The following is a 25,156-nucleotide window of genomic DNA, read 5'->3' as shown; positions in this document are numbered from 1 at the left end:
GGCTGTCCTGGAACTCGCTTTGTGGACCAGGCTGTCCTCAAACTCACAGAGATCCACTTGCCTCTTCCTCCAGAGTGCTAGGATTAAAGGCTACCCCCACTAGGTTTTAAAATAAAATTTAAATTACATTTTATTTATCAGTTTTTCTGTGTGTGTGCTGAGGTCAGAGAACAATTTGGGACTGGCTCTCTCCACCCACCAAGTGAGTCCCAGAGATCCAGCTCCGGCTATCAGGCTTAGCAGCAAGCCCCTTTCTCAGCCGAGCCTTCTTGCTGGTCCAACAAAGTAAAGTTCTGCTCCGTTTTCCTGCGATGTGGGCGTGGAGCCAGGGCCTCAGCATGTTGGGCGAATGCTCTACCCTGAACTACATACCAGAAGAACAATGGGGTTTTATCTTTTTTCTTTTCTTCTTTGTTTGTTTGAGGCAGTCTCTGTAGTTGAGTCTGATTCTGGACTCCTGGTTCTCCTGCTGTCTCCAGTGCTGGTCGACAGGCCCGCACCACACTGCCTGTGCCTGCAGTGCTGGGAATGGACCCCAGGGCTGCTGGGCAAGCAGAGCCTCTACCCTGTGAACGACAACCCCAATGACAGGTTTCTTTGTGCTGTTTTGCCTTTTAGTCTCTCTGACTCTCCTTTGCTTCCATCCCCCGCCCCCAGCCTCCCCCCCCACGCCCCTGCCCCAGGAGTCTTCTACTCTGTAGCCCGGACTGTCTTTAAACTCACAACTGTCCCCCTGCTTTCACCTCCCCAGTCTGACTGACATCTTATTCCATCACCCTCTGCGTCTTGCTGATCCGACCTGGACCATGCACCGCCCCCCACCCCCATCCTCAGCGCCTCGCTGATCCGACCTGGACCATGCACCCCCCATCCTCAGTTCTCCCTTTTGCAGTTTGGGTGACCCCCAAACACCGTCCATCGTGGCTCCAGGACCGCACATGGCGGGTCCTGTCACCCACCCGTGTCCCTTGGGGTGCAGGTAGCCACGTGGATCGGGTGGGTGTGGATGTCCGGATGCCCAGCGCTCGGCTTGCCCCCCGGCGGCTGATGGACACCCAGGGCGGGCTTGGCGGTGACCTTGGGCTGCAAGGGCCCGGGCCCGGGTCCTGGCGGGCGGGGCGGGCGGGGCGGGCGGGGCGGAGCGCGGCTGGGGCGGGGACATCGGGACTGCGGCGGCGCGGACAGCAGCGCAGACGGGGACCACAGCGGCCCAGGTAGGCGGCAGGGCGGCCGCGGCCACCGAGGGTGGGGAGGGGTCCCCAGGCCACCATGATCCCTTTGTTCCGGCCCACCCTCCCAGGCCACCGCGCCAGGTCCTGCGTGTCCCCGGTCGTCCTGTAGCCACCATGGACAGCTCCCGGTCGCCCCACCCCTGCCTGGCCACGCAGAGCATCGCCCTGTACCCCTGAGGGCCTTGTCCCCTCATCCAAGCCCTCTGTGATCTGCCCGCTGAGGCCCAGGTCCCTCACCGCCACCCATAGAGCCCTGTGCCCTCGCGACCAAGCGCCTCTCAGGACTCCTTCTCTCTGGTCAGTCCCCTCCTGACTCCCAGGGAGCACCCCTTTCCTTTGAGTCCCTAAAACTGCCGTTTTCCATCATGGCCCCTCCTCAGTCTGCAGCCCCTAGGTTAGTCACCCCCATTAGTCAGCAACCCCGCCCCCAGACCCTCCCCTGACCAAGGCTTCTTGCACCTGAGGTGGCTTCAGGGTACCAGGGCGCTGTGCTGCTGTCCTGTGGACAGGAGAAGGGGTTTTGGCCAGGCTGGCCCAGGCCTGGGGTGACTCAGACAGAGTGGCCAAGCTCCTCAGAGCCCCCCAGGGCACAGCAGCTGAGCCAGGCCCAGCTTTGAGTCCCTCTGAGACATGCCACCCCCCAGCTCACATGACCGTGAGCAAAAGCCCTCTCCCCTGTCCCCAAAGGAGCAAGATCCCCCATCCCCAAAGGAGCAAGACCTGGATTGTGCAGGACCCTCCTAGTCGGGGAACTGAGACCTCAGGACCTCTCTGGTGGCCATCCCTGCCTGGCACTGGGCCACCAGGAAGGGATGCACTTGGGTGGTGCAGATCCCACCTGCATTTGCCACCTTGGATGCCCTCAGGCCAGTGAGGATGGCGTCACTTAGTGCACTGCTCTAGTTAGCCATGAGAGAAATGTGAAGTTAGCTGGACTCAGGGCTGCCCAGGCCGGCCCCTCCCAGCTCCTCCTGGGCCAAGAAGTGCCTTGGGTAGAGTCTGGGTACAGTTTGAGTTCGTCTCCAGCTTGAGAAGATTTCGGGATGTGTCACCAGGGTTCTGTCCTGGCATCCAGTGCCTTTGGTGGCCCTGAATGTCCTCTCAGACCCCACGGAGGACCTGGTCACTGTGACTGTGGAGATTTGTCAGGGACTGGGCCCCAGGCACTGTCCTCAGCCATATCTCTGTGAGCTATCCGAGGTCGGGCTCCCAGCTCACAGGAGGGAAACTGAATTCCAAGGACATTGTCACTTTCCTGTGTCACACTCCTAGGGTCTGACTCTAGTGCTGTCCTTGGGACTTTCCCGGCACGTACACACTGAGGAAGAGAAAAAGGGGTCTTGATGAGGTCAGTCATCACGGGAACAGGCCTTCTGCATGCTGCCCTCCACATTCTTCCTCACCTCCAGACTTCAGAAGTGTCCACGCTGTGCTCTGAGGAAAGACAGGAGAGAAACCCCAAGGAATCCCTGGCTAGGAGTCACGTTCAGCACACAGCGGCCTGAGCAGGGCCCAAGGCACAGGCCTAGGGAACAGGGAGTCCCGGGAGTCCCGCTCGGCCTGGGCTGGGAGTCCCCATGTCCCAGAAGTTGCTTCCAGGGACTCGGGGTCAGGATTTACACATCTGATTCCTGGATGTCAGTGAGAGCCACTTATGAGGCAGAGAAGCCCTTTCCCGGGGCCAGTCCCCAGGGCCAGGCCGGAAGCCCGTCTTCAGGACATCCAGAGCTGAGGTCCTCACTGTGCTGTTGGGCTTCTTGTTGGTGGAGATGGCAGTTTTCTGGTTCTGATGTTTGTTTGCTTTTGTTGTTTGTTTTTGGTTTTTCGAGATAGGGCTTCTCTGTGTAACAGTCCTGGCTGTCCTGGAACTCGCTCTGTAAACCAGGCTGGACTCCAACTCAGAGATCCACCAGCCTCTGCCTCCCGAGTGCCAGGCAGTAGTGGTGCACACCTTTAATCTCAGCACTCTGTCTAAAAGTGTATGCCACCACAGTGACGTTGTTCTTAGACAGAGTCTCACTCTGTAGTCGAGAGAGTGGTCCAGATTTTACTATCCCCCTGCCTCAGTCTCTCCAGCTCTGGTCTCATCACAGCTGATTTTCACAACGGGATTCTTTTCCTTCATTGTTCTCCTGTATATGTGTGCAGTACCTGCAGAAGCCAGAAGAGAGCGTCGGGCCACAGAGGGTTGTGAACTGCCATGTGGGTGTTGGGAACTGAACTTGGGTTCTCTGCAAGATCAGCCAGTACTTTAACCTTCAAATTACCTCTCTAGCACCCCACCTTGAGTTTTTTTTGAGACAGGGTCTGTTACATGTAAGGATGGGGCAGGAAGAAGACGAGGCTGAGATTCTGAGTCGTTTGCACTGGTGTGGAGCAGGAAGCCAGGCCTGAAGTGGGACCCTGAGCCTGTGCTGAGTGTGAGCGTTTCCTGGTCTCATCAGCACTGTATCCAAACTCAGAGTCCCCTTGGGACCTCTGGGCCTTGGAGCTGAGGGGTTGGCAGCAAGTTCCCCTGCAGAGTCAGCAGGGGCATCCGGGAGAGCCATCTGGGAGACACTTGGGTGGGATGCAGGAGGGACCAACACCTCCGCGTCCTGACAGCTGGGACAGAGGGCTATCCTGGGCCCAGGTGGCTTCCCACGTCTCACTGTCCCTTCTCCAACAGGGTCGGTCTGGGGTTCTAGCAGCCGGCCCTGTGCACCCAGCCGGCTTCGGAGAAGATGCCGGAACAGAGCAACGACTACCGCGTGGTTGTGTTTGGTGCAGGCGGGGTGGGCAAGAGCTCGCTGGTGCTCCGCTTTGTGAAGGGGACGTTCCGTGACACCTACATCCCTACCATAGAGGACACGTACCGACAGGTGATCAGCTGTGACAAGAGCGTGTGCACACTGCAGATTACGGACACAACCGGCAGCCACCAGTTCCCTGCCATGCAGCGGCTGTCCATCTCCAAGGGCCATGCCTTCATCCTGGTGTTCTCGGTGACCAGCAAGCAATCGCTGGACGAGCTGAGCCCCATCTACAAGCTGATCGTGCAGATCAAGGGCAGCGTGGAGGACATCCCCATTATGCTGGTGGGGAACAAGTGCGACGAGACGCAGCGGGAGGTGCACACCCGCGAGGCGCAGGCCGTGGCACAGGAGTGGAAGTGCGCCTTCATGGAGACCTCGGCCAAGATGAACTACAACGTGAAGGAGCTGTTCCAGGAGCTGCTGACGCTCGAGACACGCCGCAGCGTCAGCCTCAGCGTGGACGGCAAGCGCTCCAGCAAGCAGAAGAGGGCTGACCGCATCAAGGGCAAGTGTGCGCTCATGTGAGCCGGCCAAAACCGGCTAGGGCCTCCAGGGCTCCTGCTCCCCTCCCCCTCCCTCTTTCCCTCCCTCCCTCCCTTTCTCCTCCTTCCCTCCTTCTCTTGCTCCTTCTCTCTACTCCCCTTCTTCCCTCCCTCTCCCTCCTCCCCTCTCCTTCTGCTCCTCCTCTCCCTCTTCCTACTCCTCCCCTCCTTCTTCCTACTTCTCCCTGCCCTCCTTCCTTCTCCCCTGTCCTCCACCTCCTCCCTCCTTCTTCCCTCCCTTCCCTCCCATTCCATTCCTCCTCTTCTTCCTTCGTGGCTTCCTCCATCTCTCTTCCCACACTACCAGCCCACAGTAGGGTTGAGCTCCACCCCAGTCCCTTCACACCTCCATCCGCTATCAACCCTTGCTGACACCTCCCTCTTTCTCTCTGTCCACGCCCCCCCTGTTCTATCTGTACCCCACATTCCAGCAAGGACCAGAGAGGCTGCCTTGCCTCTTAGTCTCTGTCCCTTTCCAGGGGCGTTCCTAGTCACACCCACACCCTGTCCCCCACATTCTATCACTGTGACCTCTTACTCACATCTTATTTCCTTCACCTGGTCCTGTCTGTTCCCTGTGACCCCGGACCTGAACCCTTCCCTGGGTCCAGAACACATCCAGTAATCTCCTGCAGCACACCAGGGTGGATGGGCCCACGGGCTGGGCCTCAGGCCACCAGGCAATAAACAGAGCCTGCAGCAATGCCCTGCCAACCCCAAGCGCCACCCCTGGAGCAGCAGACACCCACAGCACAAGCCCAGGACTGTCCTCAGCAGAGGCACAAGGGGACCAGAGCCTGGAGCGTGGGATGGCTGCCTGGAGGCTACCCATCTGGACACTGGCCTTCTACGGCGACAGTAGTGCCTCAACGGTGACCCCAAGTTGGGGTTTGGGGTGCTGAGGAAGGGTGCCCAGCTGAGAGCCCATTGGTGAAGCCCCCATGTGGGGCGGTGGGACTAGTTCCTGCTGCCTCAGGGCCCTGACAGACCCTGAGCGCCTTTGCTGGTTGTTCGTACCCAGAGACCGTTCCCCGCGTGTGCCCTGAGTCCCGGAGCCTCTGTGGTATCTGCGAGACTGTCCAGGACACTTGAGTGGCACTGGCTCCTGGGCCTGTGTCCCACCCAAATGAGGGTGACTGTAGAATCCTATGTTCATGTGACTTTGTGTGTGTGTGACAGGTGTGTGTTTGTCTTGGGATAGAGTGTTTCTGGGCCATTCTGTGCCCTTAGCGAGAGCAAGTGTGGATGGTGGCCGGGAAAGTGGCCTGTGTGTGGCTGTGGAGGGTACCTAGACATCGTGGTCTTCTTGTATGGACTGTGTGTGGCTGTGGAGGGTACCTAGACATCGTGGTCTTCCTGTATGGACTGTGTGTTCAGGAGTGGGAAGCAATGGATTTGACAACCTGTCTGTTTGGCTGTCTGAGGAGCACCAGGTCCTGTTCCAGGCTGTGGCAAGCTGGCCTGTGGCTCAGTCAGCTAGTGTTGTGGAACAAGAGTCAGAGATGCTGGCACTGGGCCTCAGTGCATGTGATCTTTACCTCTCGGGGACAGCAGGCCAGGCTGGGGCTGGGGCAAGCTGGGTCCTCTGTTGTGTGTGTGTGTGTGAGAGAGAGACAGAGAGAGACAGAGGGCCAGAGAGGCAGAAAGACAGCTGCAGCTGGATGCCAAGGGGGGTCCAGACCTCAGTGGGGTCTCTGTCTCCTGCACACAGGGCGAATCACAGCCTGAAGCCTGAGTCTGAGTGTAGCTGAGCCCTGATCTCCAGCCAGGCCACGGCCCCCACAGCCGCCGCCTGTTCCCTAGCCCCGGGAGCGGCTCCTGGCTGGACAGGGGGTCACAGCCCTTTCTCAGGGACACACCCTGATAGCACAATCTCTGGGCCACCCCAAGCCTCTCCTGGCTGGCCTTGCCCATCCTGGGAATACCAGGCTGGGTGGCAGGGGAGGCGGGAGCCCGCCCTGGCTGCCGGCCAACCTGCCCAGGCTTCTCTGGTGCTGGGGACCCCGCCAGGCCTCGCTTGCTGTGACCCACCCCTGCCCCCGCATGTGGGAGCCCCGCCCCGCGTGGGGTCTGTGTACCGTTCGCTGTAGACCTTGTCTTCCGCAATAAACATGTGGATCCTGCCTCCCCTGTTGCTGTGGCTTCTGCGCACCACTGGGGAGGGCTGGTGACAGGGGGAGATGGAGGAGATGGGGGGTTGTAATGGATGGGGCACCCAAGACCACAAAGAAGCTTACTGGGTCAGTGAGAGCACCCACCTTTCCTGCCCAGTCTCTGCCCAGGGCAGACTGGGACAGCTCGTGGGCTCACTGTGTAGTTGGCACCACTGTATACCAGCTGGAGCCACTGAGTGTGGTTACTCCCACAATCCCTCCCTCTGATCCCAGAGGCCACATAGGGAGGCTAAGAATGGTGACTGCTCCTGCCAAGGAGCCAAGGTCAACTCCAAGCAGCCCTTTAACAAATCGGGCTTCCTGAAACCCAGCCAAGGGAGCCTAGAAGAAAGAATCTGCTTTCAGTCTAGGACAGAAATCACAAGGTTCTGTCTCCAACATTTGGGGAGGGGGGGAAGACCCTGCCTCAAACAAATAGGCAGAAAGTGAAAGGGGAGGTCACTGACACCCCCTCACCGGCCTCTGCCATGTGCACACATCAGCACACATGCACACACATGTGCACAAACACACATACACACACATGTGTAAACATAGCAGCACATAGAAATAAAACCCTCAAACAGCACAACAAAAACAGGAACAAAAGAAAAAGGGCAGGACAGAGCCTAGAATCCCCAGTGAGGGGCTGGGGGCATGGTCAGGGTGGAGCCCCACCCAGATAGTATGATGCCATAGATGCCATGCTCAGAACTGGAATAAAAGAATGTATTCCTCTTTCATATGCTTTGTCAAATATGGCTGTACCTCATTAGGTTGCTCACTGTTCTGGCATTCATGAAGCCCTGGGTGCCATCTTTAGTTCCGAAAAACTGGGCATGATGTGGTGTTCACAGGTGCATGCACACAGACACACACACACACACAGAGGCATGCACATGGACGCACACACGTGAATGCTGGAGGTGGAGCAGACCAGTCCCTCCAGCTTTGCAGTGAATCAGAGGGCGGCCTGGGTGGTGGTGCACACCTTTAACCCCAGCACTCAGGAGGCAGAGGCAGGCAGATCTCTGAGTTCCAGCCTGGGCTATAGAGCAAGTTCCAGGACAGGCTCCAGAGCTATAGAGAAACCCTGTCTCGAAAAATAAAAACAAAACAACAAAAACAAAAACACACAAGAAAACAAAAAACCTATAGTTTATGTTAGTACGGGCTTGGAACTCACAGTGATCCTGCTCCCCCAGCTTCCTGACCACTAGGAGACAGTGAGCATCATCATAGCATCCATGGTGATTTGTTTGAACATTTATCACGTGTGTGCACATGTGTGTGCTGGTCAGACACGGAAGTCCGTGTTCTCCTTCCAACACGTGGGCCGTGGGCCCTGGAGCTTGAACTCAGGCCTCAGACTTTGCCATCCGTCCATGCACTGAGTGTCTTGCCAGTCCTGGTGTAATATTTTGGTTTGGCTTTTTGAGAGGTTTAACGTTTTGTTGTTGGTTTTCTTTTTGTTTTTTCAGACAGGGTTTCTCTGTGTAGCCCTGGCTGTGCTGGAACTCTCTCTGTAGACCAGGCTGGCCTCAAACTCGGAGATCTGCCTGCCTCTGCCTCCCGAGTGCTGGGGTTAGAGGAGTGTGCCACCACCGCCCAGACGAAGGTTTTTAAAGATGACAGAATCATAGAAACGGGCTGACGTGGTGGCAGCCACACCTTTAATCCCAGCACTCGGAGGAAGACGGAGGGGTGGGTTATGCCACTGTCAGTCTGTGAGTTTGAGGCCAGCCTGATCTACTACGTAATGAGACACTTAAAAAAAATAACATAAAATGGGGCTGGAGAGGTGGTTAAGAGCCCTGGCTGCTTTTCTAGACGACTGGGGCTCCATTCCCAGCACCCAGGCTCAAGGGATCCCATGCTCTTTTCTGACCTCTGTGGGCCTTCTACAACATGGTATACACAGAGACAGACAGACAGACAGACACACACACACACACACACACACACACTCATATATGTACACAGAGGCAAGACATCAGCACATTATGGAAAAAATAAAAACAAAATAAAGTAAATCATGGAGATGGAAGAGTGGTGGAGTTCCACCCCAGGAGAGTGGGTGTGTCCACGGCAATAGCTGTTAGGGCTCCCTCTGGTGGCAGCTTGGCGCAGTCCTGCCTTCTGGGTCTACTTAAAAGTGCATGCAAAAAATGTGTTAATTTTTTGAGAAATACATTTTAGAAAATTTATGTGTGTGTGCAGGCGCGTACGTGCACGACTATGTACGCTTGCTCCAGCATGTGTGTGGAAGTCAGACAACTTGTGACAGTTGGTTCTTCCCGTCCACTCTATGAGCCGTGGGAATTGAACGGGGTCCTCAGGCTTGGTGGGACATGCTTTTCCGGTTTAGTGCTTTTATTTATTTGTTTATTCATTTATTTACTTTTAACTTATGAATATGTATGCCTGCGTGAGGACGTAGGATCCCCTGGAACTGGAGTTATAGACACTTGTGAGCTGTCTGTCATGTGGGTCAGGGAAATGAACCCGAGTCCATCTGGAAGAGCAGCCAGAGCTCGCAATCTCTAAGCAATCTCTCGAGCATTAGTTAGTTTTTGAAACAGGGTCTCCTGCAGCCTGTTTCAATGACCTCAAACCTGGGGCAGTCCTCATTCCTCATTCTCCTAGGTGTTGGAACATTAGGTGAGTGACATCAAGCCCAGCTCTGCATCTAAACCACATCACTTGGTGGGCCACAAACAGGTGACTTCTACAGTGGTTCCTGTTGAGGGTCTGGGAACAGCTTGGGTGGGCGTGCCAGTTCGGAAGGGAAGAACGCAACAGGAAGGTCCTGGGTTTCTCTGCACAACCCGAGCCTGTCTGTGTGTGACCGCTCGGTTGCTTCAGGGATGCCCAGCGGGCAGACTGGCAGCTGGTAATCACAGAACGTCAGTCCAGAGAAATCTGAGGTCACCCACCAAGAGGCCCCTGATCGGCCCCTGATCGGCCTTTCCCTAAGGGACATCCCAGACATTTCTACAGTTCCAGGGGAGTTCGGGGACAAAGCAGACCCGCGTTCGGTCTGGGGCATGATTCCCTGGTTCCACCGCAGCACACAGGAGGTTTGCAGTCAGTCTTGGCTCCACAGAGAGTTCAAGGCCAGCCTGGGCAGTTTAGTGCTTTCTCAAAATAAAAAAGAGGGGCAGGGAGGTTGTGGTGCACACCTTTAATCCAGCACTCGGGAGGCAGAGGCACATGGATCCCGGTGTGTTCGAGGACGGCCTCATCTACAGAGGAAGTGACAGGACAGTCAGGGTTATGTAGAGAAACCCTGGCCGGGGGTGGGGGGGTGGGGGTTGGGGGTGAGGGAGGATGAGGGAGGTTGGCTGAGGCCATGACCCAAGCTCAATACTACAAAAAATAAAAAAAAATTCAACTAATATAGAGAGAAAAATAGAGATAATACAGAATTATACAAGCAAATGAAAAATTGTTACTAGCGCCATCATAACCTGGGACCCAGCTCGAATTCGAACTCGAGCCTCGAAAACCACAGGCCGGCGTGCCTCCTGCCCCTGGCTCTCCCACTTGGGTTCCGTACACACACGGGTGTTTTTCTAAAGCAGGTGCGAAAGCGGTGGGCAGCGGGGGTGGATACTACCACAATACGTGATACTCATGCGTGAAAACGTCATAATGAAACCCATTATGCTGCACAATGAATACACACCAGTAAAATAAGCGCAAAAAAAGCCAAACCCAAACCAAAACACAGGCCTGACGTCACGCAGCCCCTCTTCTGAGAGGCCCCTCCCAATGCACCATTCTTGCCAATCTTAGGCAGCGTAACCCCGCCCTCAAGTTCACGAATGGCTTCTGGATGTGCCACTCCTGGATATGCCTCGCCCACTCACACCCGAAGCCCTGCCCCACTCCCCAAGGCTAAGCCTACCAGGCTGTCGGCCCAAAGCTCCGCCTCCGGCCCCAGCCTCCGCCGTCCTGGCTTCGGATTGGTCTGGATGTTACAGAGGCGCCGCCCTTATCGCGGACGCCCCGCCCCGTGGAAGAGCCCTCTCCAGGCCCCGCGGTGCATTTGGCTGAGAGACGGCTGAGACACCTGCTGGAGACAGGTGAGCTGGGCGTGCTGAGGAGAATCGGGGTGCATAGAAGAGTGGGTTGCATCGGAGAGGACGGGGCAGTGCAGCCAGGGAGGAGTGAGGTGCAGCCAGGGACGATTGGAGCGCGGCCGTGAAAGAGTGGGGTGCAGTTAGAGGAATGGGGTGCATTTAGGGGGGAATAGGATGAAGTCAGGCAAGAGTGGGGTGTATTCAGATGATAGGAGGCATGCGATGAGTGACAGAAGGGTGGGGTACAGTCAGGGGAGTGGGGTACATTATGAAGGAGCCGGGGAGGAGTGAGCAGCAGTCGGGGACGAATGGGGTACAGTTGGGGACGAGTTTGTGCGGTAGGGGAGGAATGGGGTCCAGTCAAAAAGGAATGGGGCGCTACCTGTTTGCTGTCTAATTGCACATGGGACCAGCACCTTGGCCGCAAGGACCTTTCTTCCTCTCAGGGACAGAGAGGTCCACAGGCTTAGATATTGGGGTGCACGAAGCTCCAATGGCTGTTTCAGAAACTTCCTGTGGGAGTTTTAGGGGCAATGATGTTAAAGCGTGTGGGTGGTACACCTCTGCTGCTGGCGGATGTGGGGCTGTTGGCGGCTGGGGGTGCAGTAATGGCTGAACTGGGGCTGTGGGGTCTGAGAGCCTGCGACTGTTGCTCCAGGCCCTGTCCTCTCAGTGGCTTTGGGACTCTGGTCCTGATGTTCCCACGGTCCTCCCAAAGGAGTGCAGTAGCAGCTAGCCTTGGGCAGGCTCCCTGCAGTGTCCAACCAGAGATTCATGGGCTGAGTGCACCCTGGTGCATCAAGAAGGCTGTGAGGGCCAAGGTGAATGTGAGGTCAGGTTGTCACCGAAAGACAAAAAGGAATGGCCCTTGACCCCGCCACGCCACCTTGGTTTGAGGCCAGCCTGGGCTACATAGTGCGTTCCAGGACAGGCAGTGCTTCGCAGTGAGACTGTCTCTGAATAACAACAGTTCACTGACAGCTGGGTGTGAAATTACCTTCTAGCCTGGATGACTGCTGAGGGGACATTGGGTCATATTCAGGGTTCTGTGTGGCCACCTCAAATCAGTGAGGCCTTGACATGCAGTGGGTGGAGGCCTGAGATTCTACACAGCACTTTGAGAGCCCAGAGCATCCCCTCGAGAATGAAGGGCCGGAGGCCATGCACAAAGCATAGGAAACAGCTCGCTAGCTGAGAGCTACCCAGTCAGGTGAAGGTGTGTGGATCGGGACAGCGCTTCCCAGATTCCCCCAAGGTGCTCTGCAGTGCTGGGACTCAGGCGATACCATATGATATGATTCCCAGCCACCCATACCGTGGCTCTTCCAGGTGACTTGCTTTGTTTTGCTTTTAAGACAAAGTCTTCGGTAGCCCAGGCTTTCTCCAAGTCCATACTGAGCTCAGGGGGACCTTGACTCCTGATCCTCCTCTTTCTTGATTACAGGCATAGGTCTGTGTAGCCCCCACCTTTTTTCCCCCCTTCTGAAACAGGGTCTTACTATGTAGCACAGCTGGCCTGGAACTCACAGAGATCCCCCTGCCTCTGCCTCCTGAGCGCTGGGCTTAAAGGAGTGGCCACAACACCCAGTTCCCTGTAACTTTAAGTTGGTGGGTAACTGTAACTGAGCCTGCATTGCAGGCACAGAGGTCTACCCAAACTTCTGTTTCGCGCCCTAAAGAGTGTGGCGCATTTCTCGAGCATGGGGTCCTGGAGTGCGGAGCCACAGCCCAGGGGACTGATACCCGTGTACACAGTGCAGAATCGATTCTCTCTGCACACTGAGTAGTAACAGAAAAAGTTGCCCCTGCCAAGTCATTGCCCCAGGGTTTCTCTTTGTGTTCAGAAATAGTGACTGTTTGCCGGGCGATGGAGGCGCACACCTTTAATCCCAGCACTCGGGAGGCAGAGGCAGGCCGATCTCTGTGAGTTCGAGACCAGCCTGGTCTACAGAGCTAGTTCCAGGACAGGCTCCAAAGCCACAGAGAAACCCTGTCTCGAAAAACTAAAAAAAAAAAAAAAAAAAAAGAAAAGAAAGAAAAGAAAGAAATAGTGACTGTTTGAAATGACATTCACTGGGTTGGGGACGTGGCCCAGGCATGCACTGGGCCTTGGATGCTGCTCCATTTGAAAACCACACATGATCCCAGAATCAAGCAACTCTCTGTGGGTGACATAGTGAGGCACTGCCTCCGTCGGGGTCGAAGGAGACCTTGGAACTACCACAACCACCTCACATCCACCGGGTTGTTAAGCCTGTGAAAGACCGGTCCTTTCCTTGGTTCCTCACCGTCACGCGGTCCGACAGGTCATCACTTGTTTTTCTTCCGTGGAATGTTCGTCCCACGCTGGCTTTCATTAATGGTTGACCCCTGCAATGCCAGGGTCTAGTGGCTTTTGGGGCTTCCCGGACTGAGGCCTGGCTTCTGTTCTCGCATCCTGTCACCGTCCACACCTGTAAGTGTGAAGGCAGAAGCCACGTGACAGAATGGTAGACACCTTAACTGCTTTGTGGACGGGCCCCCGCTCTCCCTGCTCCTGGGAGACCCGTCCTGTCTTCCTTATCTCCATCTGTGGGGAGCAGGGGAGAGGCTTCTAAAATGGTTACCAGTGTCTTCCTGAGGCTCTGAAAAGTAGATGATCTGATCGCTTCTCCTATTTTAAATGCAGGTCTGATCTGCATATTTTAAAATTCACCATTTGAAGCATAATAATTCAGATTTTCCTGAGCATCTCTGCACAGCCATGATCTGTGCATGACAGTCTGGTACTGTGTCCTCACCCCAGGTTGGTGTCTCCTCCCCTGAGCCGTCACTCTGCCCCTCCCAGCCCCTGGCACCTAAGACACCTTCTTCCTGGATGCTCCTGGAGCTCTATGTCCTTAGGGAAGCTTTCAGAGCCCGGCACTGTTCGCAGCCGTGTGGTATTCTGCCTGCCGTGTGGGTGGACCACACTGCTTCTCCAGGTCACCAGGACAGTTTCTGTCTTTCGTTGTGACCTGTGACATGGAGTGATGGTCCTGTCATAGGTGACTTACTGAACTGAACTTGGACTGTTCATTGTTTTTTCTTTCTGAGGGTGAGAGTGTAAATTGTCTGCTTCCTGTCCTGATCTTTTTCATCTCAAAGCTACAACACTCAGAGCTGTGTCCCCTTGGTGGGGGCCATTGAGACCTGCTTTCTTTGATTCTTCATTACCAGGTCAACAGCTAGAGGTGGGTGTCAGGGTCTCACCCTCACCCCAGCTCCACCCACCCCCAAAGCCCTGTCACTCCGAGAACATTCCTTTCTCAGTCCAACAAGGGCGCTTTGTCCTTGTTGGCCTGTGCTGAACCTCAGAACCCATGCCAGGTCCCAAAGTCACGTGATCTGAGGAGCGTGTGTCTGTGACTGTGTATGTGTGTGGTGATGTGTGGTGTGTCTGTATGTGTGTATGTGTGTGTGTGGTGGTGTGGTGTGTGTGTGTGTCTGTGACTCTGTATGTGCATGTGTTTGTGGTGTGTGGCATGTGTGTTGTGTGTATGTGTGTTGTGTGTGTGTTGTGTGTATGTGTGTTGTGTGTGTGGTGTGTGTATGTATTTATGTGTGTCTGTGACTGTGTTTGTGTGTGGTAGTATGTGGTGTGTGTGTGCGGTGTGTGGTAATGTGTGGTGTGGTGTATGGTGTATGTGTGTGTGGTGTGGTGTGTGTGTATGATTCTGTGTGTGTGGTTGTGTGGTAGTGTGTGGTGTGTGTATGTGTGTGTTGTATGTGTGTGTGTGGTGTGTGTGTGGTGTGTGTGTGTCTGTGACTCTGTATGTGTGTGTGTTTGTGGTGTGTGTGGTGTGTGTATGTGTGTGTGGTGTGTGTGGTGTGGTGTGTGTGTATGATTCTGTGTGTGTGGTTGTGTGGTAGTGTGTGGTGTGTGTATGTGTGTTTTGTATGTGTGTGTGTCTGTGACTCTGTATGTGTGTGTGTCTGTGACTCTGATGTGTGTGTGTGTTTGTGGTGTGTGTGGTGTGTGGTTGCATGTGGCCTGGGGTGGTGGATAGAGGTGGGAGGCAGGACTCTGCATTTGGAGACTTGGTACTCTCAGGCCTAGGGACACACTAGGTTTGTGGGACTGAGCTGCCTGTCATTCCAGCACTTGGGAGGCAGAGGCAGGTCTGAGCTCCACGGTGAGATCTTGCCTGAAAACCCAAAGCCGAGGGCTGGAACATGCTCAGCTGCGAGACCACTGCACAGCGTGAGGACAAGATCAGATCTAAAGAGCCTTCGTCAACAGCCGGCATGGCCGCACAGACGTCCAGGCCCCTGCTGCTTGCAGGCCTCCATGTGAGCTCTGGAGCTCGTGGCTCAAGGAAATAAGGCAGAGGGATCGGAGACAATGCCTGCATCCTCCTCCAGCTCCATCTGTGTGCACACACCACATACACATGTGCACTAACAACCCAAACCAAAGTCCAACCCCCACTTCAGACAGGGTTTTTCTGTGTAGCCCTGGCTGTCCTGGAACTCACTCTGCACACCAGGCTGGCCTGGAACTCAGAGATCCGCCTGCCTCTGCCTCCCAAGTCTTGGGATTAAAGGCGAGCACCATCCTCTTCAGATTAAAAAAAAATTTTTTTTTTGACCCAACAAAGTCATTGCTGCAGGGCAGGACTGGGTCTGGGTATCAGGGCCCAGGCAGAGTTGGGTTGGAGCACTACTTGTCCAGGTCAAGATGTGGCCATAGCCTCCTGGTTTTCCAGGTTCTTCTGTGTCACTCAGAGTGGTTGGGTGTGTGACTAGCATCCTGAGTTAGGGTGCTTTGGGGGGGCTGTCCTAGGGGTATCCCTGGACTCCACCCACTCCATGCCATGAGCTCCTCTGGTTGGCTCCCCACAGTTGAGAATCTTCTGGATTTAAGATGGCCCCCAGATCAAACTCAGCTTTCAGTGAGACCAGACTAGACCAACAGGGTCGGGACCCCTCTATGTGGAGAGCTGGGTTTGGAAACAGGGCTTAGGACTCTGGCTGCATCACACACCCAGCAGGCAGAAAGCTCTGGGATCTGTCCACAGCACCATAGAAACCAGATGAGGTGACTCACCGGGAGGCAGAGGCAGGGGGATCAGAAGTTCAAAACCAGCTTTGGCTACATAGTGATGTTTGGGTGGAAATGCCACCCAGGCCCCAGAGCTCCTATACCTAAAGAGTCTGGAATGTTTGGGTTAAGGCTTTACTCCAGCCCCTGGCATCCATATACCCAGAGAGTCTGGAATCTTTGGATGGAAAGTTTTATCCCAAGCCCCGTCCCCAGGGAGTTGCCTCAGTCCAGACTCCACCTCTAAGAAAGCCTGCCAAATGGTGACCCCTCCCCAAAGGTGCTCAAGACCACTTCCACAGGGCATTTACACGTGGTTTTCCGGTTTCACTTCCAGGCCACCTAGGAGCGCTGGCCTCTGTTAAACCCGGGCTTTTTCTAATTTAGTTTGATTTGGTCTGATTTGGATTATTGCATCATCAGAGAGGTTTACTGGGCTACAAAAGCTTTTCAACTGAGTCACAGACAGCCTGGGCTATGTGAAACCCTATCTCAGGAAAAAAATATTTATTTAGCTTGACACTGTTTAACTGTAGTACAGGCTGGCCCAGGTTAGCTTGACTCTGTTTAACTGTAGTGCAGGCTGGCCCGGAAGCCTCACCTCCCAGGCCTGCACTCCCACATCCCATACAAGGCAGCGATTTGGGCACTTATGTGAGCATTTCCCAAACTGAATCCATTTCCTTCCCACACATCTCAGATCCCCCTCCCCGCCCCCCGCAGCCGCACACACCAGGTGGCTATAGGGTCATCCCTGTCCCCCTGCCCCCCACCTGATAATAGTCCATTGTATGAGGAACCCAGGCTGTGTGGGTTCACTCAACTGTTTGGGTGGTTGCTATCTTCAAGCTGTTTTGGAAGACAACCCCCCACTCCTACCCCAGACCATCTATTCAGGAATTTTATTGTTTTGTTTTTCTAAAGATGAGTGTTTTTATCCTTCTTGGCCTGAGAACACCCCAGGAAGCACCCAAAGGGGCCATTAACCTCTGTCAAACTCACAGATGTCTCAGATGGTCTTCTGGGCCTCGGGGAGTTCCTCTGTATGTCAGAGGCTCTTTCTAAACTCTGGGCTTCGGGATCTCTGTCGACCCAGTTCTCACCCTTCGACGTGGTTGGCCTTCGTGCCCCGTGCCCGACTCCTGTGGGACCAGCCAGCCTCGCTGCTCTGGGACTCTGCGTGGGCAGGGCAGGTCCTGGGGGCTGTGGGTAAGGGCACCTGCCTGGCAGTGTGTTCAAATCCCCAGCAAACCTGTAAAGGCCATGTCTGTGACCCTGGGTGAGGCTGTATCTCCCCTTCGCTGGGGCTCCATGTCCAGTCAGCCTGGAGAAGAGGAAGGCGCCAGGCCCAGTGAGAGGCCCAGCCCACTGAATGCTCAGCTCCTCGAGACGAAAAGTCCAACCAGATAACTTGGGGGTCATCAAAAGGAGGCTGACCCAGAGAAGTGAAAACAGATCTGAGATCAGTGAATGCCATGCTCCGAGGAAGTGGAGCCCATGGGGCCAAGATATAAAGGAAGTCAAATAGAAGATGGGTTTCATGGCGCATGCCTTTAATCCCTGCACTCGGGGGGCAGAGGCAGGCGGATCTCTGAGTTTGAGGCCCACCTGGTCTACGGAACTAGGACAACCAGGGCTACATGGAGAAGCCCTGTCTGAAAAAGAAAAGAAGAAGAAGCCGGGCGGTGGTGGCGCACGCCTTTAATCCCAGCACTCGGGAGGCAGAGGCAGGCGGATCTCTGTGAGTTCGAGACCAGCCTGGTTTACAAGAGCTAGTTCCAGGACAGGCTCCAAAACCACAGAGAAACCCTGTCTCGAAAAACCAAAAAAAAAAAAAAAAAAAAAAAAAAAAAAAAAAAAAAAAAGAAAAGAAGAAGAAGAGGAGGAGAAAAATGAATACTGTGGAATCTTCTAGAACTTTCTGGAATGTTCTGGAATCCAATGGACATTTTCTGGAGTCTTTCAGAAATTCTGGGACCGTGACAGAGTGAAACTGTGCCCTTGTCTTAAATTAATATTATTATTGTATATAGAATATGTTAATCTTTGTTTTTGATTGATATAAATAAATATTAAAATGGCTATTAAATTTTTATTCTACTTCATGAAGAAAAATCTTTATTTTTCATCCCCACTGCCATCTCAGACATGGACAAACCAATGACAGGATTAAGGGAGCTGCAGGCAGAGGCTGTGCTGGCACACTCAGGAGCTGGGCTTCTGTAGAGACTGGCGGCCCTCCAGGGAGGTTGCTGGTTCTGGGCCGGGAGGTGGCCTTGTGAGACTGAAGGCTCCTGACCAGATAAATGCCTGGTGCTCATCTTGGGCTCTGCAGCATGCTAGTGGTGTCCCCGGCCTTCACCCACCCATGCCAGGAGCTCCCCAGAGGGACCATTTCTGTCCTCAGATGTCCCCCAGTATCTCAGGGACAGGCTCACTGTTGACCCTGGAAGGAAGACCTGCATGCCATGCACACGCCTGGGCTTGGACTCAGGCCTGGAATGCCCCCCACGGTAACGTGGCCTCTGCCAGGGATCCCAGCAGTGTGTTTAGAGGTGTAATTAAGTGGCCGTGTTTTCTCTGGGGTGGTGACACAGATCTGTCCCTCCCTTCAGAGCTGACAGTAATTCAAAAGTGAGAGACTTAGGGGTCCTTGGGGACCGAGGAGTTGCGTGTGAGATCTGTGTCTTAGCATGTCTCCCTCGGGTTGCCCAGAACCCCACTATGCAGGATCAGCACCCGCACCAGCTAGTGCTCTGCAGGCTGGTCAGAAGGGGCTGAGCTGGGGTGCACGGGATCTACTGGGGGACAGGGGAGGCAGGAATGGAGGAACTGTGTGCGTTGCGATGTGTGGAGGCTGGGGGCGTGGTCAGGGTGGAGCACGGGTCTAGCCTGTGTCAGGATGTTCAGATTGTGGCTGCTATGATTTATTTGTGGTTTGCAGGCTTTTTCTTGTGTCTGGCCTCTGCCTCCTTCCCAGTCTGCCTATCCTGTCTTACACAGATTCCTGTCAGTCTCTTTAAGACTCTCCTAATTACCTCTTCAGCATGTGAAGACTCCTTTCCATCCTCTGAGGTATCTCTCAAAATATTCCCGATAGTTAAATTAACCCAGTGTTTGCACCCTGGGCTGTGTGAACATTGTTCCAAGTCATTCTTTATGACTGGACTTGGTGGCACAGACCAGTTAGCCCAGCACTTGGGTTTGGAGGCAGAAGGATCAGAAGTTCAAGCTCGTTCTCAGCCAGTTTGAGCCAGCCTGGGCTACACGAGACCAGCCTCTGCTATCCACTTGGGCCCGGTCCCTTGCTAGTGTTCCCGCGCGCGTCTCAGCAGTTGCACACAGCCAGGATTGCAAAGCCGGAGCCCTCAGCTTTGAACGGAGGATGCCGAGCTAAATCGGGCACGTTGTGTTCCAGGAGGATGTGTTGTTTCCGTTGTGTTTTGAGGGAGGGGACGGTGTGTTTCCTCCTGTGACTCTGTCTCAGAATGGTTCATTGAGGACTGTGTAGACGGGATCGCAGCTGCGCACAGCCTGACACAGTCTCTACAGCACTTTCCGTGTGTGGCAGCCCCCCCCCCCCAATGTGTAAAATTCTAGCTTTTTAAACAGTCTATTCTCAACCCAAGCAGACAGGGATGTGTTAGAACACTTCTGTTTTGAAGGCGCGTCACAGTATGTATAACAGCATCTTGTCATTTCCTAACCAACAAAATTCTCAAAATGGCTCAGTTTTCAAGCCTGTCCCCAAAGAGTGAGCATACTGAGGAGGCAGGACACGCAAGCTGTTCTTTGTTTATTCTGGGTACCACTCAGGGTTGGCTTCTCAGGAGTGAGAGTGTATCAGTCAGCCAACACTGTGTAACAAGCAGCACCAGGTCCTACATTTAAACCATCTGTTTCTTATTGTGCTATGCTTTCCTGGGATAGGACTCCAGATGTGGTTTAGCAGATGCGTTTGGGGCTCTCTGGGGTTGCTGGGTAGGTGTTGGGCTGGGGTGATGTCTGCTCCTCTAGGGAGGGACTCGTACAGGCTGTACCTGAGACCCAAAACTTCCCTTGCAAGACACAGGTCTGAAATCTCTTTGGAAGACAAGGATTTAGAGCTGCTGCCAGCTCTTCTTGCTCAGATTCACCCACTGACACCAGGCTGATTTTCCACATTGCCAGGCTGTACAATTGAGCCATTTTGTGTGACTAGTGTCCTCTTGTGCTTTAAGAAATGACACATGCCGGGTGGTGGTGGCGCACACCTTTAATCCCAGCACTCGGGAGGCAGAGGCAGGCAGATCTCTGTGAGTTCGAGACCAGCCTGGTCTACAAGAGCTAGTTCCAGGACAGGCTCCAAAACCACAGAGAAACCCTGTCTCGAAAAAACCAAAAAAAAAAAAAAAAAAGAAAGAAAGAAATGACACATGATGCTATTTTACTGTGAAAGAGTTGTCAAGATGCCTATTTAGAGGGAAGTTCACCAAGTCAATTCCACAGATTTTTCTTTTTCTTTTTTTTCTTTTCTCTTTTACTTTTTTTTTTTTAAGACAGGATTTTATTCTGTGTAGCTTTGGAACCTGTCCTGGAACTTGCATTGTAGACCAGGCTGGCTTCGAACTCACAGAGATCCGCCTGCCTCTGCCTTCTGAGTGCTGGGGTAAAAGTATGTGCCACCCCATCGGCTCTACTGGGTTTTTTTTGGGGGAACATAGGAGGTTGAGATAGGGTCTCTTGTAGCTCAGGCTGGCCTTGAGCTTGTGATCCTCCTACTCAGCCTCCTGAGTGCTGGGACGTCGTGTGTGTTGTCACGTGTCTTACCTCCAACTCTCTGTGTTCTGGAAGAAAATGGGGGAAGAGCTGGCGTATCTTCAGGTAGGACGAGAAGCAACAGCCATTTGGAAGTTGTCTTTTGACCACGCGTTTCCTTTTTTTATGCCAGTTCCCAGCTGTGTGGCTTTGATGAACTTCTTAAAGTCTCTGAGCCTCAAATGTCCCACTAGAGAAACATGCTTTGATGACAGCTGTGTGCCACCTTGCCCCATGCAGGGGGTGAAATTCCAAGCTCTGCACATGCCAAGGGGGGCTCTACCCGCCAAGCCCCAGCTCCAACCCTTCTTTAATAACATACACACATCTTTTATTTTTGTGTACCGATATTTGCTTATGTGTATGTCTATGCACCACGTTGGGTGCAGTACCTGCATAGGTCAGTAGTGGGCGTTGGATCCCTGGGAACTACAGATACAGATGGTTGTGGGTGCTGGGAATCGAACCTGGCTCGTCTGTTAGCCGGTGTGCTATCCACTGAGCTAACCTTCTGCTCTGCTTGGGGCTGACCTTAAGTTTATGGCCTGAGATCAGGTCATTCTGTCCCTGCCATCTGCAGCCTTTTTTAGACCTCCAGAGAAGGGTGTTGGATGCTGAGGCTGCGGTCACTGTGCAGGCATCAGGCTGGCTGAACGCAAAGGGCAGGCGCGGGAAGGGCGGGCGCACGAAGGGCAGGTGCGTGGGCACACACAGCAGCAGGTGTTTCCTGCTGCTCAAGGCTTTGAGCCCACAGCATCTGGGATGAGGCAAGAGGGTAGCCAGCCCTTCCTTATGCCAGACCTCAAGGCGACCCTCAGCATTGCATCCTGTGTCTCCACGCGTGGGTGACTTGGTAACATAATACAGAACTTGAAATCTCAGAAGGAGACAGGCTCAGGTTGTCATGAATGGGGGAGGGGTGATGTCATTGGCCTGGGCTCCGTGGGGGCTGGGAACTCAGCTCAGCACCCTGCAGATCCCAGCACTCCCCACCCAGAACAACCAGGAAGAGTGTTCGCACTGCCAAGGTGAAGGTGACTGGAGATGAGAGAGCCTTTTGTGCTGGGAAAGTCGGGAAAGGCGGCCACGGGGAACCAGGGCCACCAGCTCAGCAGGTTCAGCTGACCTTACAGAGTGAGGCACAGCGGGCCCAGAGCTGGTGACAGCTCATCCAGTCTCCAGGACTGTGGAGGACAGGGACCCACAGCGGGTCTACTTGTCTGAGAACAGGGTCACGTAGCCCAGGCTGGCCTCAAGCTCACCGTGGAGCCCATGCTGAGTGCCAGGGTGACAGCAAGTGCCCTCACACCTGACTTATGTGCAGGGGAGAGAATCTGGCTTTGCGTGTAATGGGTGAGCCCGGCACCCACTGAGCCTCAGCCCCTTCAATAAAACAATATGCGGACAGTTTGCAGTCCCTCCGGGGCTTTGAGCTCGTGAGGGAGGGCCGTGCTGTGCACTCAGCGTCATGGAGCCAAGAGGTCCCTGTTGTGTCTGCTCAGCTCCCCTAGACAGTGGTGAAGGAACAAGGTGGGTGCGCCTCTCAGTGGACTTGTTGACAGGAGCAAACTGAGGCCACATTTCACCTGTGGCTTTGATCTGACTCCTTTAAATCTGCACGACTGAATCCAGTGACCCCAAGCATTTTGTTTGTTTTTAACACCAGGCACTGAACCCCGTGCACACCAGGCACTGAACCCCGTGCACACCAGGCACTGAACCCCGTGCACACCAGGCACTGAACCCCGTGCACACCAGGCACTGAACCCCGTGCACACCAAGCAAGCACTCTACCATTGACTGGGTTTGGGGGTGCACACTTCAGGAGGATGAGGTCAGAGGATCTCTGTGAGTTTGAGGACAACCTGGTCTATGTTGTGAGTTCTATGCCAGCCTGGGCTACATAGACCCTGTCCCCAAAATTGAAATTTAGTCATCAGGCTTGGCAGCGGCGCCTTTACCTGCTGAGCCAACTCACTGGCCCTCTTCCACATTTTATTTTGAGACAAAGGCTGGCTGGCCTTGGACTCCCTCTGTGGCTCAGGCTGGCCTTGGGCTGGTCTTGCTCTTGTTCCTTAGCCAGGCTTATTCATTGCTGGTTGTTTTGTTATTGTTGTTTTGTTTTTCTTAAACAGGGTCTCACTGTGCTTGCCCAAGCTGACTTCAAACTCAGAGCAATCCTTCTGCCTCAGCCCCACCCAAACAGACTATAGGCTTGTACTGCCAGCACTCCATTCTTTCAATCATTCTGATTCACTCTGGTTTTCTAGAACTTTCCACCCATAAAGCTGTTGTTGTCTTCCAGTCCAGCCCCAGCTCCACCCTCCACAAGGCTCACGGGTGGCTCACGGGTGAGGGCACCCTGCTGCCACATCCACCCTTGACGTTCTGAAAGCTTCTTGCAGCACAGCCCCCTACATGGGGGACCATCTCTCCCACCTGTCCCCTCCCTGAGCCGATCCCTCTCTAATTTGCATATTCTGTTTTTAGCATTTTTTTCTGGATTTTACATAATCGTGTCATTAGGAGGCTGTCATGGGAACCAAACGCTCCCTTTTCAAAGTACCTTCTGGAGCTAATTGCATGTCTACTAGCTCCATTTCTTTTTAAAATGAATTTTACATGTTGGGATATATTGACTGAACAAGCTACTTTAGGAGGCCGGAACAGAGGAGTCCCCGCGTGCCCCCAAATGATGTCCGCATGACTTAGGTCTTAGGGTGACCCCTTGTTCCTCCCACAGTGAAGCAAGGCTGAGCTCCTGGAGTTGGGATCTCTTAGTCTCCCCCAAGACGCTCCCTGTTAGAGTCCTACTCCAAGGTCAGGCCAGCTTTGTTGTGACTTCATACCCTGAGGACAGTTCTTCAGGCTTTGTTTAGATTCACTGGGGCCTGTTAAGGAGTCTTGGGTGGAGGTCTGAGAATATCCGCTCATTGTGAGCAGCCCAATATTTTCCGTTACCCTTCTCTACCTAGGGCTCAGTGTTGGAGCTCCACCTAGAATCCCCAGTGAGGGGCTGGGGGCGTGGTCAGGGTGGAACCCTGCCTAGAATTCCCCAGTGAGGGGCTGGGGTTTAGCTCTGCTGTGAGTGGGGAAGCCATTGGTTCAACCCTAGGTCTACAAAGGAAACAGGCTGTGGATGGGCACACAGAGCTTACAGCGGCCCTGAAGATAAGCCAGGCACTGAACTCTGGTCTGCGGTCCATATTTGCAATCAGGACCTCTGCAAGGTGACTCTGTGGACTCCCGTGCATCTCTTTGGACATAGGTGCTCTTTACATATTTTTTAAACTTCCATTCCTGCATCGTATGTGCACGTGCCTTGATGTGTGCAAAGATCCGAGGACAACTTGTGGCGCTCAGTCTTCTTCCACCACCGCGTGGGTCCCAAGGCTTGGCGGTGAGCGCCCTCACTCTCTGAGCCATCTCGCGGCCACGGCTCTTTAGGTTTGAGTGGAAATTAGCTTGTGCAGGTTTCTATTCTTGACCAAAGTGGACCATCCTGCTGTCCACACTGTCTCCACACACCAGTCCCCATCAGTGGTGGGTGACACTGTCAGGTGACTCTGTCCCTCTGGATACTGGGCCATGGCACACCAGGGGAGTTCCTGGCATGGAGTTAGTGGAAACCAACGACTTTCTGAGAATCTGTAGGGTTCAGGGCGTTCCCCCAACCCACAGTGTACCCAGTGCCTAGGGGACCCCATCCTGACCATGAACGAGATCCAGTTGCCTTCCAGCTGATCCTGAAGTGGGCAGGGAGCCTCCACCTGGGTGATGCTGGCCTTAGCTGGGCATGGTGGCGCATGCTCATCCCTGCAGAACTGGGAGTTGAGGCAGAAGGATTTCCAGGAGTTTGAAGTCAGCCTAGACTATAGTGTTGAGACGTTCAACCCAAAGTATAAAAGACCTTGAGCGGTTGGTTCTGAGTCCTGAACTCAGCTGTCCTTTGGCCCTGTCCATTCAGAGCTGTGACAGAGCCAGCTCCGGTCCAGTCACCTCACACCCTGGTCCCTGCCTGCTTTGTGCTCTCTTGCCTGTGCCCTGCACCCCATGCAGAGGAAGCCGTCACCCTCTGCTCCCTTCCTTGGCAATCAGTGTTCCTGGGTGACATATTTAGATGGTTGCTATGGTGATGAGGTTGACAGCTTCATGTGGCACAAAAGACGGCCCCGCTTTGCTATATCGAGCCTGCAGAAGACCGGGTGCCTGTGCCACGTGCCCCTGTCAGCGTAGGAAGGGAAGGGGGCTCAGACAGCCCGTCCCACCCACTTGCTCCCCACGGAGGAGCGGCGACCCGCTGGAGGAGGTATGACTGTCACCTTGAAAGATGTGTAGGGAGGAACAGGGGTCACTTAGGGGTGACTGGGTCCTCCAGGGGACACTGGGCTATGCCTGGGGACATGTGTGGCTACCCCAACTCAGAGTGTCCTTGGCATGTGGCGGGTGGAGGCCAGAGATTCTGTCGCATATAATCAGGACCCAGGGTA

The 25,156-nt window shown here is 54.3% G+C and overlaps 3 protein-coding genes across 4 annotated transcripts in view; 2 read left to right on the top strand and 1 right to left on the bottom strand.

Moving 5' to 3' along the window:
- Positions 1–98: 98 nt before the first annotated feature.
- Positions 99–1,595, bottom strand: LOC121459608 (vasodilator-stimulated phosphoprotein-like). The gene is made up of 2 exons (XM_041669498.1): positions 960–1,595; positions 99–566 (listed from the first exon to the last, which is right to left on the bottom strand). The coding sequence occupies exons 1-2, from the start codon at positions 1,269–1,271 to the stop codon at positions 237–239; spliced, it is 642 nt and encodes a 213-aa protein (XP_041525432.1). The 5' UTR covers positions 1,272–1,595; the 3' UTR covers positions 99–236.
- On the top strand, positions 1,131–4,711 carry Diras1 (DIRAS family GTPase 1). The gene is made up of 2 exons (XM_041669499.1): positions 1,131–1,214; positions 3,901–4,711. Exon 2 carries the CDS (start codon positions 3,956–3,958, stop codon positions 4,550–4,552), a length of 597 nt encoding a protein of 198 aa, XP_041525433.1. The 5' UTR covers positions 1,131–1,214; positions 3,901–3,955; the 3' UTR covers positions 4,553–4,711.
- Positions 4,712–10,742: 6,031 nt separating this feature from the next.
- The window catches only part of Gng7 (G protein subunit gamma 7), a 59,490-nt gene continuing 45,076 nt past the window's right edge, over positions 10,743–25,156 (top strand). Inside the window, exon 1 of one of the 2 annotated variants that reach the window (XM_041669798.1) lies at positions 10,743–10,810. The gene's annotated coding sequence lies outside the window, so the exon portion shown is untranslated. Of the gene's footprint in view, positions 10,811–24,839; positions 24,976–25,156 lie in introns of those variants that run through there. The other variant, XM_041669799.1, reaches the window with a different exon arrangement.

Source organism: Microtus oregoni, unplaced genomic scaffold, assembly GCF_018167655.1.
Source record: "Microtus oregoni isolate MIOR12 unplaced genomic scaffold, Mior012 000019F_ref0000042, whole genome shotgun sequence".
NCBI classification, from domain to species: Eukaryota; Metazoa; Chordata; class Mammalia; order Rodentia; family Cricetidae; genus Microtus; species Microtus oregoni.
This window is presented reverse-complemented; position numbering and strand designations above follow the sequence as displayed.

Coding starts and splice junctions, on each gene's coding strand:
- LOC121459608 (XM_041669498.1), bottom strand. CDS start 1,271: ATGGTGGCCTGGGGACCCCTCCCCACCCTCGGTGGCCGCGGCCGCCCT. Junction 567..959: donor CTGCACCCCAAGGGACACGG/GTGGGTGACAGG, acceptor TGTCGTTCACAG/GGTAGAGGCTCTGCTTGCCC.
- Diras1 (XM_041669499.1), top strand. CDS start 3,956: ATGCCGGAACAGAGCAACGACTACCGCGTGGTTGTGTTTGGTGCAGGC.